At 40.6% G+C, this 15,421-nt stretch overlaps 1 protein-coding gene across 1 annotated transcript; it reads left to right on the forward strand.

The window, feature by feature from the left end:
- Positions 1-13,087: 13,087 nt before the first annotated feature.
- Positions 13,088-13,984, forward strand: LOC148212994 (uncharacterized). Its single transcript, XM_088120453.1, has one exon. The coding sequence runs from the start codon at positions 13,088-13,090 to the stop codon at positions 13,982-13,984; it is 897 nt and encodes a 298-aa protein (XP_087976579.1).
- The last annotated feature ends 1,437 nt before the right edge of the window (positions 13,985-15,421 follow it).

Genomic DNA, 15,421 nt, shown 5'->3' on the forward strand with positions numbered 1-15,421 from the left:
AAACTAGCCCGAACAAGGATGGGTCAACACCGAACGCCTTCAAAACATTGCAGTAATGTGAATCGTCACTGGAACATCACTGGTCGCTCATGGGATGTCAAATCTAAACCAGAGACGTCGCTAGTTTGTTGGACACGCTGGTTCGTGTGCTGGGCTGCAGGTCTAACCTTCGAAGCTGTAGAACGTCACGTCGAGGAAATGCCAGAGAGGAGGTTGCATCATCGGAGAAACTCCAATCTCGTGCAACCGCAAATATGGTACGAGTCGCCACCGATCGAAATAACATGCCACTACTGTTAGGAGACACGCTGAAACTGTTGCATGAATCGAGCAAAGCTGAGAGGTTTTCGCGGACTGCTAACAGCCAAGGTGTTTCGAAGGAGGAGACGCTACCGAGATGCTGCTGTACGGGGTTTTCCTAGCTCGGGTTCCATTTGTTGCCGCTGTACGCTGTGCATCACCACTGTCGTCGTCGCTGCTTCGCCGGAGAACCAGAAGAAGGAGGGGGGGTTGACGGGTAGAGGAGAAAGAGAGGGTCATTTTCTTTACTTTTATGTTTATTTCATTTATTTTGTTTAATTCAATTTCTTTAATTTGCTTTCAACTAAAAAGACAACACTCCCAATTTTAAAGAAACCTCTTAATTTGTTTGAAAACGAAAAAACTCACCTCCCAACTTTAATGGAAAACCCATTGGTTAGACGAAACTAACATTGTATTTTCAATGGCCCAAAACCCAAAATAAGAAAATGTTAATAGCTTTAAAAGAGTAAAAATTCCTAATCATTTTTCCAAAAAGAAAACCTATTTTAAAGACGTTGGAAATTTTATTTTAGAGATTAACTAATTTTTAGAACCCCATGATAAAATGGAAAAGGAAAAAATAAAATTTCAAAAACATTGAATTAAGATTCAAATAAAATCTCTTTCCAATAAACTAAACATCCAAAGTTATTTTCATGTAACCGGGACAGTATATATACTGGGAATATATTTGATATACTCTCGATATACAATTTAAAGGACGAGCCTTCACGGGTAGGAGTTCATAACTCACTCAGGATTGAGAATCTGTTGTCTAGTCATCCTATGAAATAGCTGAAGGGATGTGAATCCCGGAGCGGAAACGGACTTTCGTTGCTGATTTTCGGGATACAAAATCGAATTTTACAGATGGAAAATACAGAGGAAATACAAACCTTTGAAGAACGTTTCTTCACTAAGTTTCCCTCGAACATCACCACGGGATCTTCCTCGCTATCCTGTGGGTACGAGATCGTTCTTGTGGGAGAAATTCTTTGGAACGAGAGGGAAAGTTTGATAGAGAGATTGCACGAGAGAGAAACTTGGGAGTTCTGTAACATCACTGTTTTCTGTAACCTTTCTTGGGTTTTGCAGAAAACACTAGTGACGTGGGGAGTTACCCCACGTCACATAACTCCCTCACTCCCCTGCAATATTGCAGGGGAGTTAATATTAATAATAATATTAATATATATATATATATATTTATAATATATAATAATAATTGAAATATATATATAATAATTAATATATATATATATATATATATATATAATAATTAATATATATATATATATAATTAATTAATCAAATTAATTAATATAATTAATTATTAATCCAATTAATAATTAATAAATATATATATACATAAATAATTAACACTTAATTATTTATAAAATTAGAATCATATTCTAAAACATTTCTCGCGTATAACCTATAGTATTAATGTACATCTTATGCACGTTATTTTTAACCTATAGTTTTAATATGAATCTTATTCATATTAATTTTATTTGAATCTCATTCAAATAATATCTCTCATAATATATAGTTTTAATTTACAATTAACTATATATTATAATGTATCAATATACATATAATCTCTTAAGTAATTTAAACAATTCAAATTCTTCCAAAAACTTGATCCTCGTTTTACCCGTTATGAGCTAGCAAGGGGACCTAATGGACCTACAGATCCGAAGCTCCAACGATGCAAGATTAATCGGTCAAACTAATTGATCGAGTTAATCTAGATTCGTTAACTACGGGTCATTCCACTAAAGACCCGCAGTTGCACTCTTCTCATTGCAGAATGTTTTCGTGTCCATGGATATACGACCATTAATGACGAGTCAATCTTCACGAGTGTTCGTAACTCAAGTTGGGTCAAATTACCGTTTTACCCCTGAGTTACATCTTACTCCTTAAACACCACTACTCCTCTAATGAACAACCCGGATATGGTCCAACCAATAACCGGAAGTCCTTCTCGGCCAATGAGAGGGTGGGGCCCCTTGTTCAAGTCCCGGAGTCAGCATTTAAGGGAACACTCATCTACTCCCCTAAAGTCGGGGAGGAGTGAATTTCATCTTGTGAAGTTATGTTCCCAGCTCCCCACTCGGTCTCGTCCCCAAAATGGTAGGAATGTTGAGTCGGCGACTCGGGCCACTGTCACCCATACAGATCAAAGGACGAGTCCTCACGGGTAGGAGTCCATAACTCACTCAGGATTGAGAATGAGTTGCCTGGTCATCCTAAGAAATGGCAATCTATTAGTTAACGGTGTTACATCTAAAGATTGCCTATTTCACGGTCTGATCTTATACAAACTCATTGCATAGGATACCCCCACTCGCATGTCTCCACACGAACGACTTGGACCGAGTCATCTGTAACCTTTACAGAGCGGGCCGTATCAATAGTGTTGCCAGGATAAGGTACCCAGCCTTATCCATATACTATAGACCCTTTAGGTTATTCACGGGACATTATCCATTCATATATCAGGGGTATATCAAATATATACCCCGTGTATCAACTATATACCCAATATATATACTGTCCCGATTACATCAAAAATAACCTTGGATGTTTAGTTTATTGGATTTTGGACAATGCAAAGCTATGATTCAACAACAAATTTATTGAATAAAACTTTATTAAATAGACATTTGTTTTTACAAAATACAAACTACGAGTTTAGGGCAACACACCCAACAATAGCAATCTGCTAGTCAACGACGTTACATTTAAAGATTGACTATTTCGAGGTCGGGTCTTATACAAACTCTATGTATAGGATACCCTTACTCGCATGTCTCCACACGAACGACCTGGATCAGGTCGTCTATAACATTTAGGATGTGGGTCGTATCCATTGTGTTGCTAAGATTAAGTACCCAACCTTATCAATATACTAGATTAGACCCTTTAGATTATTCCCAGGACATTATTCACTTGTATATCGAGGGTATATCAAATATATTCCCAGTATATATACTGTCACGGTTACATTATAATAACCTTGGATGTTTAGTTTACTGGATTTAGACAACGCAATGCTATGAATTCAACAACAAATTGATCGAATAAAACTTTGTTGAATATAAATTTGTTTTTACATAATTACAAACTACGTGTTTAGGACAACATAGTTTTAATATGAATATACATCTTATGCACATTATTTTTAACCTATAGTTTTAATATGAATCATATTCATATTAATTTATTTGAATCTCATTCAAATAATTTCTCTCATAATATATTGTTTCAATTAGAATTAACTATATATTATAATGTATCAATATACATATCATCTCTTGAGTAATTTGAACATTTCAAATTTTGCCAAAAACTTGATCCTTGTTTTACCCGTTAGGTGCTATCAAGGGGACCTCATAGACCTACAGATCAGAAGCTCCAACAATGCGTGATGAATCGGTTAAACTCATTGACCGAGTTAATCAAAATTCGTTAATTATGGGTCACTCCACTAAAGACCCGCAGCTGCACTCTTCTCACTGCAGAATATTTTCGTGTCTATGGATATACGACCATTAATGACAAGTCAATCTTTCACGAGTTCTCGTAACTCAAGTTGGGTCAAATTACCGTTTTACCCTTGAGTTACATCTTACTCCTTAAATACCACTGCTACTCCAATGAACAACCCGGTTATTGTCTGACCAGCAACTGGAAGTCCCTCTTAGCCAAGTGAGAGGGTGGGACCATTTGTTCAAGTCCTTGAGTCAGCATTTATGGGAACACTCATCTACTCCCTAAAGTCGGGGAGGAGTGAATTCCATCTTGTGAAGTTATGTTCCCAGCTCCCCCACTCAATCTCGTCCAAAAAATGGTAGGAATATTGAGTCGGCGACTCGGGCCACTCTCACCCATACAGATCAAAGGACGAGCGCTAACGGGCAGGAGTTCATAACTCATTCAGGATTGAGAATGAGTTGCCTGGTCATCCTAAGAAAAAGCAATCTGTTAGTTAACAGTGGTACATCTAAAAATTGGCTATTTAGCGGTCCAGTCTTATACAAACTCATTGTATAGGATACCCCCACTCACATGTCTCCACACGAACGACCTGGATCGAGTCGTCTGTAGCATTTACAGAGTGGGTCGTATCCACAGTGTTGTCAGGATAAGGTACTCAGCCTTATCCATATACTATAGACCCTTTAGGTTATTCACGAAACATTATCCACTTGTATATCAGGGGTATATCAAATATATACCGAGTATATCAGGGGATATCAAATATATACCTAGTATATCAAATATACACCCAATAGATATACTGTCTCGATTACATGATAATAACCTTGGATGTTTAGTTTATTGGATTTTGGACAATGCAATGCTATGAATTCAACAACAAATTGAATGAAAAACTTTATTGAATATACATTTGTTTTTACATAAATACAAACTACGAGTTTAGGGCAACATAACCAACAGTCATAAGCGTTTAATAAAGCTTTATACAACTTATTGAAGAAAGTAGTCTCCAAGTTGAAGCAAGATTAGCAAGAAAGGACTGGTGAAGCATTATGAGCGTACGGAACTATCTATCGCACCCCGACTGGCGCTACACCTTATTCTTTTGTTTACGGAGTAGAAGTTGTGATCCTTCTGGAAAGCGAGATTCCATTATTGGGAATGGTGGTGCAAGAGGGGCTAACAGTCGTGGTTAATGCTCAGCTACGTCTTCAAGAGTTGAAAGCGTTGGATGAAAGAAGGTTGGACGCTCAGCAAGCTTTAGAATGCTACCAAACACGAATGTCGAAAGCCTTCAGTAAAAAGGTACGACCTCGATCATTTCAGGTTGGTGAGCTCGTACTTGCAGTTCGAAGTTCGATTATTACAACTCGTCATACAGGGAACAAGTTCACTCCAAAATGGGACAGATCCTACGTTGTCAAAGAAGTCTACACAAACGGAGCATACAAGATCGTGGACAAAGAGGATTAAGAATTGGCCCAATAAATGGCAAATTCATGATGAAAAAAGGATCCTTGTCGCAAGAGCCTAAACTACACGGTACTCCTGGCCCATATGAGTTTTATGGTCTAGGTGCTTATCATGCTCAAGAATAGACTTTGGAAACCTAGCCCGAGCAGCTTTAAGTTTGGCTTCCAACTCTTCCACTTCTTGCAATATTTGTGCATGTTGTCGCTGAACCTTGTATCTCTCCTCAAGGGCATGCTGCTCTTCACGTAATATCTTCTCCAAATTAAGTTTGCACTCATCTAGTTAGCGATCCTTACTTGCTAAAGTCAACTGAGAAAAAAATGGAGGATTTTAGGTTGTTGTAAGTTCCGACCTTTCCAAAATAGTCACCTACAAAATCTTGGAGAGAAGCATGGTTAAATGTATTTATCCCCACGATAACATGAAAGATTATAAGTCCATCTGGTTTAAGAGATGAAGTCTTATCAATTGAAGTACGTATAATCTTCTTATGCAAGGTCTCCCACATAACTGAAGCAACTTGCCGTTGAACATCATAAATTACAACATCAACACATAAGTTGCAGACTTCACAGATATCAACATGGACCACCTTTTGGGCTTGTGCACGATCCTCAACAATTACAGGTGAAAGGTTAGAAGAAACAACAATCCTGTCAGTTCGTGCCTTGAAACCTCCAACACAAGTAGTAGCAAGATCAAGGACATCGGGACACGTCAAAGATAAAATACTACTTTCCCTCATATCATCATTAATAAGATCATCCAAAGGACTATAAGTTAAATCAAATAACAGGATTGTTAAGAAAAGTAGTAATAATCATAAAAGACAATACAAATACAAACAAGAAAGTAAAGGAGTTACTCTATGGGATTTATGAGTCTAAGCAGGAGACAATATACTTTGATGTTATTGATCTTTAAAAGGGAATATTTTCTCAATTTTTGTTATAGCGATTGCAGCCACTGAAGCAGCTATTGGCCTGAACCTGGCAAAGTTGACAATAGATTCAATAGCTGGGGATCTTGCTCACAATGGAACTCCTAACCAACAATCATACAACCGGGGATCCTCTCCCCACTTTGACTGTACAAGAATATGTGGAGCTCGGCATGTCTGGAAGCACACCAAAGGTGTAGTAGGAAAGGCGGGATATTCTGAAGGAATCGCAACACCATCGAAGAATTTGTCATCATAAACTGCCACTCGCTTCGATTTCTTTTATCTCTTCCAATGATGATCACTGTTGCTACTATGACTCTCCTTATTATCTTCACCAACAAACTGCTCAACATCTAAAAGATGAATTCTTTTCCCCCATTTCCATCACCAACTTTCTTTGGAAGTTCTTGTTTGGGAGGGGGAGGAGCGGCACTGATCTTCAACTTGTGTATAACTTTTTCAAGATAATCTCCATGTTTTACTAACGACCATTTTGTATAACGGGGAGTGACCTAGTTATGCGGTCTAGTGAACGTGCTAGGAGATGTACTTGAGATGATGTCCGAGTAAGAATACAAATTCGCCAATGATGCAACACACTATCCAAGCTGATTGGAGGAGCCTCTTCACTAAAATCTTTCGGTATATCTTGATAAAACCCAAACTGCCGACTGAACTTATAAGGACTATAAGCCTGAACGACTATCGAACTCGAGCTTCGTGATGATAAGAAGCATGACCGCAAGCTTGAGAAGAGTGATAAATTAAGAAATGAAAGTTGCTCGTTACCTTTCAAATCCTTATCCTTATTCCCAGATTGAAGAGTTGCATGCCATAGTATATATCTAACCCTATGAATCATATCACCAACATTGACATCGCTAAAGTACTTAGCTCCACCTTCGCCAAAATAATCAACCATCATGGGACCTCTGACTGGCACAGGAGTTTTGAAATGCGTGTTGAAATAATGAGTGAACCAACTATGAACTAATGTATGGGAAAGCAAGCACCTGAATTCCCAGCCGAAGGCGACACGTTATCAATCTGGCTGAGCCCACGATAAATATTGGCCAAACAGGAACAACTAGGCTAAACGAGATGTCTTCAGCCATATGACTAGTAGTTTTGAAAACTTCTGGGCAAAGAGATAAATTCTTACCACGAAAGACGAATTTGCATAACCAGCAGGAAAGAAAAGCTGCCAAATACGTTTTTTCTCTCTATAGACACCGTATTTGGCCCGGCTAAATTTTAATTATTCTTTATTTTTTTTATTTAAATATTTTTGTTTAAAAAAAATAAGATTACTTTATTATTGGTTATAATCTAAATTTTAAATTAAAAAAAATATTTGTTTCAAAGATTTTGATTTTTTAATACAATTACAAATTAAAAAAATAAAGATTTTATTTTAATAAAATGTTTTGATATTAACATTGTTTTTCCTTTGATTTTGTCTTGGTTAAGGTTGTATAGGTGACATCATTCCTTATGCTTTTCCTCCCCTCTTTTTCTCTGGGTTCGCTTCATTCACAGGGTCACCGTTTTTTTTAATAGTATCTAAGGGAAGGTTTTAGGCAGCACATAAGGTACAGTGTAGAGAAAAAGCAAAAAAAAAAAAATTAGATTTTTTTTCCTTCACCCATCCCTAGGTTTCTCCCTTTCTTCTTGTATTATTTCTCTCAATAAATTTAGTCACCATTCCACTCATTGTTTCTTCCTCCATCTCTACTTTTTTTTCCCTCTATTATATATATATCTATATATTATTTTAAATCATTCCTCTTCCTTCTCACTCTAAACTCACCCACACATTTTTCCATCTTCGGCAACAGCCCACTCGACAACACCCAATTTTTTTGAGTAGTATCCATAAGAATAGGTAAAGATTTGATAAAAGGTTTACCCTTTGGTGCCTCTATTTTTTTATGTATTATTTTTTTATCAATAAGAGAAAACGTTATGTGACTAAAATAAGCCAAGTTTTATTTTAAGAAAAAATGAGTCAGTTAATGAGTCGTGGGAGCGGTTTAAACGGCTTCTGCAAAAATGTCGTCACCATGGGATCCCAAGATGCATCTAGATCGAAACATACTATAATGGATTGGGCGACGCCACACATCTGGTCATCGATGCCTCAACAAATGGTGCATTGCTAACAGAACCTTATGCTGAAGTATTCAACATCTTGGAGAGGATATCATCGAACAATCACTCATGGTCTGGCCAAGATCCATTCGTAGGAAAGGAGGCAAGGGATTTAATGAATCAGAGTCTTTGATCGCCTTAAATTCAAAGATTGAGAATTTGACAGATTTGATTATGAGGAGTATGACGCAGCAAAACGCAGCTGGAGCATCTACTGGTAAGGCAAATGTTAGCCATATCCAAGGGATTTTTTACTCTTTTTGCTAAGGAGAGCATCATTACAACAACTACCCTGGCATCAAGAGTCAGTGTACTATTTGGGAAATGCTCAGAACAATGAAAACAACCTGTATTCCAATACGTACAACCCGGACTGGAGGAACGACCCGAGTTGGAATGGAAATCAGGCAGGAAACAATGCTGGTACATCTAATGCTCCAGCATATCAGGAAAAAGGAAGTTATCCCCCATGCTTCTCAAACTAAGGTCAGGTAATAATGCAAAGGTCATCTAAAGAATCATTCACATCTTAGGACAATCTAATGAAGAAGTATATGAAAAAGAATGATACAACGGTGCAAAGTTAGGCAGCATCACTAAGGAATCTAGAAATCCAGGTGGGTCAGTTGGCAACAGATCTAAAGAGTAGGCCTTATGAAGCACTGCCAAATGATACTAAGGTGACCAAGAGGTAGAGGAAGGAGCAATGTAATGTTCTGACATTGCGGAGTGGCAAGACATTGCCTACTGCCCACCCAAATGCTCCAGGAATCCACAAAGAATTAAATCAAGATGAAAGAAGTGGGCTACAAACAGAAGAATGCGAATCAGCCGGAACACCTCTAATCATGCCAGTAAAAAATAAGGCAACCCTCAGGTAGTTAGTGAACAGCAGCGAACAAATAGTGGAACTGCAAAGCAACACAAGCAAAGAGGTCAACTGAGTAAAAGCTAGGGTAGCCAAAGCAGAAGCATTAAATCTGTACATGACTGGAAAACGGAAGTAGACAGAGCATGAAAATGCTCCAGTCGAGTATCGACCCACACCACTATACCCAAAACAGCTGCAAAAGAAAGAGCATGGTGTGCAATTTAAGTTCTTGGATGTGCTGAAGCAGTTGCGTCAATATACCGCTTGTGGAAGCATTGGAGCAAATGCCAACTTGTGTGCGCTTCCTTAAGGACATTCTCATAAAGAAAAGAAAGCTAATAGAATATGAAACTGTGGCCATGACCAAGACCTGCAGCACTATCCTCATAACCAAAATTCCAGAAAAGATGAAGGATCCTAGTAGATTTACCATACCTGTTTCCATTGGAGGACAGAAGATATGGCATGCGCTGTGCAATTTACGAGCGAGTATCAACCTCATGCCCTTGTCCGTATACAGGAAGTTGGGGATGGGAGAAGCGCAATCGAAAATAGTCACATTGCAGTTAGCGGATAGATCAATCTTATATCCTGAAGGAACAATCGAGACTGTTTTAGTGCAAATAGATAAATTTATTTTCTCTGCTGACTTTATTATTTTGGATTATGATACAAATAAAGATGTCTGTGTCATCTTTGGGAGGCCATTCCTTGCAAATGGAAGAGCACTTGTGGATGTTCAAAAAGGCGAGGTGACAATGCGCATTCAAGATCAGGAAGTGAAGTTCTCAGTCTATGATTCCATGAAGTTTCCTGCTGAATTAGAAGAATGCTCAGTGTTGAAGATTTTAGATGAAGCTTTAATGGCCGAATTGAGTGCAAAAGCAATGTTGGAGCATTGTGTAAGCAGGGATGCTAGAGCTCAAGATGATTTAGTGATAGAAATACAGAAGTGACGGCCAAGGAAGATGCTGCTGCTGAGAAAGAGTCCCCAGCACCTGGAGAAGAGTATGAAAATGTTGAACCGTCAAATGCCTCAAGACAGCATGTAGAAGCCAGTGAGGCCCTACCAAGTGGGGAAAAGGTAGATGCTCCAATATCTTGTGCCTTTAGTCAAGAACAGAGCCCTACAGCCTCGGTGGATAAAATGCACATCACTGTAGAGGAAAAAGTCACCACTTCTAAGAAAAACAAAAAGGTAAAAAAGAGAATTTTCATTCCCCCAACTGAGGGGAAGAGGTATGCTACAGCTATTTCGTAGGAGAATGCCCTAGTGTCCAAGAAAGGGAAGAAGATGATACATCCAGAGAGGAAGATCAGCCCACGAGAAACTCGTTGGATGAGAAAGAAGGCAAACGACATTGACATGCTTGACCCGCGAAAGGGAAGTTCCCTTCCTTTTTTGCCTTAACAACTGAAGCCCTCAATGTTTTTTACTTTTTAGCTTAGATTTAAAATTCTGCGTTTAATTTATATTATTATTTTTATGTCGAGTAGTTTCTGTTTTATTTTTCAGTCAATATGTGAACCCCCTTTTTTGTTGAAATTAATGATAAAAAGAAAGTTGTTAGCAATCCTGTCTTCACAACATCTGCCCTTTGCTCGGCCTCATACGTATAGTCTCAATGCTAGAGCCTACTAGTGCGTAGTTTTCCCTATTTATGCTGGAGCATTTTAATGAGTGTTAACCTTCTTTTGTTCACCCTCTAGTTCATGTTTGCCTGCCCATGTCGTAGCATCCCTCTCGTAGTACTGGCCCCAGGTAGCGCTTACCCTAGAGAGCAATTTCAATGGCTATCTATCCAAAGCCAACCCTTATTTTTGTATAGCTAGCATGGACCTCTTCCTTTAAGATCCCCCCAGTTGTTATCAATCGCCCTTTACTCCTGTACGTATACACTTAGCGACCATTCCTCTCAGTCTCATATTAGTCGCGCCTTAAGTTTGAGGGTGTGTTAGAGCATTACATTGTAGATGTCCTTAGCTGCGTTGAGGACAATGCAACCTTTTAAGTTTGGGGGAGTGAACTTTCATTTATTATACCTTTATTAGTATTTGTATACATCCATGGATCTTTCTAATCATGTAATTCAGCAAAAACAAAAAATCATCATCAATAAAGGATGGGCTAGTAGTGTCATGGTCATGCTTGTCCAGTGCATGTTGCCCATGGCCGCATGCCCATGATAGCCTCTTCCCTCCTATTTTTATGCCATGTATTTACTTTTGCATGTTATTTACTTTTCATTGTACTTTTGGTGGCGAGTGACTCCTTGCGACTTTGCATGTTCATGCCTGCCGAAGGCAAAATGCTTTATAATCTACCTTAGGGGGGTACACCTAGTCTCCCTCTTACCTTGTGTTGTATCTTGTCTTGCCGCTAATCTATTCTCTTGAATTCAAGCATACAACAAGCTTTCCAAAATGTCTTCAAACGCTTTCCAAACCTTTTTTCTCTAAACCCATTTTCCAAAACTGTTTTCTCGAGAACGGGGGTGGAGGTTGCGACATATAACCGCGGTGCTGCCGGCTATCTGATTTTCGTTGGCTGACTTGTTCGTGGGCAAGAACAAGTGCCGCACAATCGCTTTGTGAGTCCTTTGAAAAGTGCGATTGTGACAGTTGGTATCAGAGCCTAGTTGGCTTCTTGGATCGAGATCATTAATCATGTCGGCAGTGAAACAGTTGAACAAGACACATGTCGAACGACTCGTGGAAATTGAAAAACAATTGTTGTTCTTGAGAGAAGTCCCTGTTCATGTTCGATTCCTAGAAAATCGGCTAGAAAAGTTGGCTAGTAAGACCGATGGAATCGATGCGGCAAACGCTCGACTTGATGTTTTGCCAGTGAAAGAGTTGTTGGTTAGGGTTGAGACCCTAGAAAGTAAAGGTGCGAAAACGGCTAGTTTCGTGCAAGGGGACAGCTCGACGAACTCTGTTGCTCATGTAGAGGAGCCTGCCGAAGAGTTAGACAGCTCCCAGAAAGTGATCATGCAAATGGTCAGTGATCTTTCCGACGACTTTCGAGCTGCTATAGAAGCCTTGCGGGCAGAAGTTGCCGAGATAAACACAAAGGTGAACCTCACCATGAGAGTGGTGGGAAACCAGGCCCAGCAGGGGGCAATGTCCAGTTTAACAAGGTGAAGATTCAGGATCCTAAGCCCTTGGGCGGGGCTCGCGATGCCAAGGCCCTCGAGAACTTCATCTTTGATGTCGAACAGTACTTTCGAGCTACAAGTACCACGACAGAGGAAGCCATGATAACTTTGGCAACCATGCATCTAGCTAAAGATGCAAAGCTTTGGTGGAGGTCCAAGTATATGGACATCCAAGAGGGACGATGCACTATAAACATATGGGACAAGTTGAAGAAAGCTCTCAGGGCGCAGTTCTTTCCGGAAAATGTTGAAATCCTAACGAGACGTAAACTGCAAGAGTTGCGACACACTGGGTATATTAGAGACTACGTAAAACAGTTTGCTGGACTGATGTTGGACATACGAGACATGTCGGAGAAAGACAAAGTCTTCTACTTCATGGAAGGCTTGAAACAATGGGCCAAGTCCAAGTTGTACGACCAAGGGGTTCAAGACCTCGGCTCTACCTATGCCGCGGCTGAACGCCTGTTTGATCTTGGCAACGAGTAGTCTCAGGATTACAGAAGGAACCAACCCTCATCGAGTAGTGGGAACAAAACCACCAGAACATGCTCACCCAAAAGTGGGGGAGGAGACAGTAATTGAGGATCAGATCGCAGACCTTATCGGAAGGGTGGAACAAACTGGCGCGGGCCAAACCAACAGAACAACTTCAATCGAGGGCCCCTCGTTTGCTTTATGTGTAAAGAGGTTCATCGCGTAAGCGACTGCCCTCACCGAGCTGCCCTGAAGGCAGTCCAAGCTACCATAGCCAATGGCCCTGAGGTCGAGACGGAAACTGCTGAGATAGATGTACCCACCGAAGAGCCTATTGATAACCCCCGCACGGGGGCACTGAAATTCCTGTCAGCTCTCCAGAAGAAGGTGGAAGAAGCACAAGAACCATTTGAGAGAGGGCTCATGTATGTGGACATGCTGGTTCACGATAAGGCCACAAGGAGTACTATGGTGGATTCTGGAGCCACACACAACTTCATGACTGAAACCGAAGCCCGCCTTCTGAATCTACAATGGGATAAAGATCCAGGAAAGATGAAAGCAGTTAACTTCGCAGTTCTCCCCATCGTAGGGATAGCAAAAAAGGTCCAAATGAAGATCGGGATAGGGAATGGCAAGGTGGACTTTGTAATTGTCAGAATGGATGACTTCGACGTCGTGCTCGGAATGGAATTCCTTCTAGAGCACAAAGTTATCCCCATGCCTCTAGCGAAGTGTTTAGTTATTACTGGATCCGATCTCACCGTTGTTCCGACGTGTATAAAACAACCAAGTAGGGATAAGATGATATCAGCTCTACAGCTAAAAAGGGGCCTTGCTCATGACGAATCAACATTTATGGCCATCCCAGTGATGGAAGAAGAGAGTAATAAAGAAGTAATTCCCAGTGAGATCCAACAAGTCCTAGCTGTCTATGCCGACGTCATGCCCGACAATCTGCCCAAGTTCCTACCGCCTCGTAGGGGAATCGACCACGAAATCGAGCTGGTCCCAGGGACGAAACCGCCCGCTAAGAATGCTTACCGCATGGCCCCTCTGAATTACCCAAACTCAGGAAGCGACTGGATGAATTGTTGAATGCAGGATTCATCCGCCCAGCAAAGGCTCCATATGGAGCCCGAGTCCTCTTCCAAAAGAAGAAGGATGGCAGTCTCCGCCTTTGTATTGACTATCGCGCCTTGAACAAGCTCACAGTACGCAATAACTACCCTCTGCCCATCATCACCGATTTATTCGATCGCCTCCACGGGGCCAAGTACTTTTCCAAGCTGGACTTGAGGTCGGGATACTACCAAGTTGTAACGCCCCGCGTTACTCAGGTTAGCTTGCCCCGAGTTCCGGGAAATATTATAACAAAATGGATTTTATTTATTGATTTATTGATTTATTTCATTTTTATTTTATTTGATTCGTCAATGATCTTTATTTAATTTAAGTGTGACATCTCGGTTAGTGTGTATTGTTACAAATTTAGTGGTGCGTTAGTAGCGTGTAGTTATTTATTAAGTTATGGTTTAGTACGGAATCCGCTATGTGACACTTGTTCTAGGCCGTTGGACCAACTACGAAATTATATTATTGGTTTTGTTAACAAGGAGTGATTGGGTAAATGGGCCTTAAACGAAAGAAACTAGCCCAAGTGAGTTGTATGTTTCAAAACAAAAGAAAAAGGGGAATTAAAAGAAAACAACCCTAGCCCATCTTGTTCTCCTTCCTCTTCTTCTTCCTCCCTTCCCTTTCTTGTTGAAGCCGCCAGCCCCCCCCCCCCATCCGGATTTCTTTCTCCGACGAAGCAGCACCGACGACAGCCCCCTCCGGCGGACAGCAGCAGGCGGCGCGACAGGCAGCAGCGGGTGCGACTCCGAGCATCAGCGACGTGCGGCGTCGGCAGCAGCAGGCGCGAGGTGTCGGGCAGCAGCGGATGGCGGTGGTGCACGTGGGTGCTGGTTTCGTGGTGTCATCTCTCCAATCCGACAAGCCCCAACGACCTCGAACAGCTTAGATCCGTGAAGTGCGGCAAGTTTCTTTGACCCACCTTTGTTCGAAGTTAATTTTGGGATACCCACTCATAAGCGAAGTTGTTTTGTAGTAACAGACATCAAAACGAAGACGTTGGAAGTCGTTTCGGCGCATTCCTCTGTTGTAAAAACGTGGACAGCCGCTTTTTGTGGTGTTCGGCGATTTCCCTCATTCGCTCGAAGCCCGATTTACGCTACCCACATCTTTGCAAGCTAGATCTAAGTTACCCACACCTACACGAAGTCGTTTTTGTGGTAATGAGCCCTTTGAACTCCCTTAGAGTTGATTTCGGAGGCTGAAATGTACATATAACTTGCTGTTTTTTTTCTAGTTTTATGCTTAGGTGTGAGATCGACGCAAGATTTAGGGACGTGGTTGTGTAAGTAGCACCAGGGGGCGAGTGCGTGCGTTATTTAGCGTTAACAGAATGGTTTTGATGCTGTTTTTCTTGTTAAAATAATTTAATTGAGCATGTAGGGATTGTTAGTTTTGATT

The sequence above is a fragment of the Momordica charantia genome (genome assembly GCF_013281855.1).
Source record: "Momordica charantia cultivar OHB3-1 chromosome 2 unlocalized genomic scaffold, Mcharantia_2.0 BLBB01000002.1, whole genome shotgun sequence".
Lineage (NCBI taxonomy): Eukaryota > Viridiplantae > Streptophyta > Magnoliopsida > Cucurbitales > Cucurbitaceae > Momordica > Momordica charantia.

What these genes read in the sequence shown, in the direction of transcription:
- LOC148212994 (XM_088120453.1), top strand. Translation starts at nt 13,088, where the DNA reads ATGTGTAAAGAGGTTCATCGCGTAAGCGACTGCCCTCACCGAGCTGCC.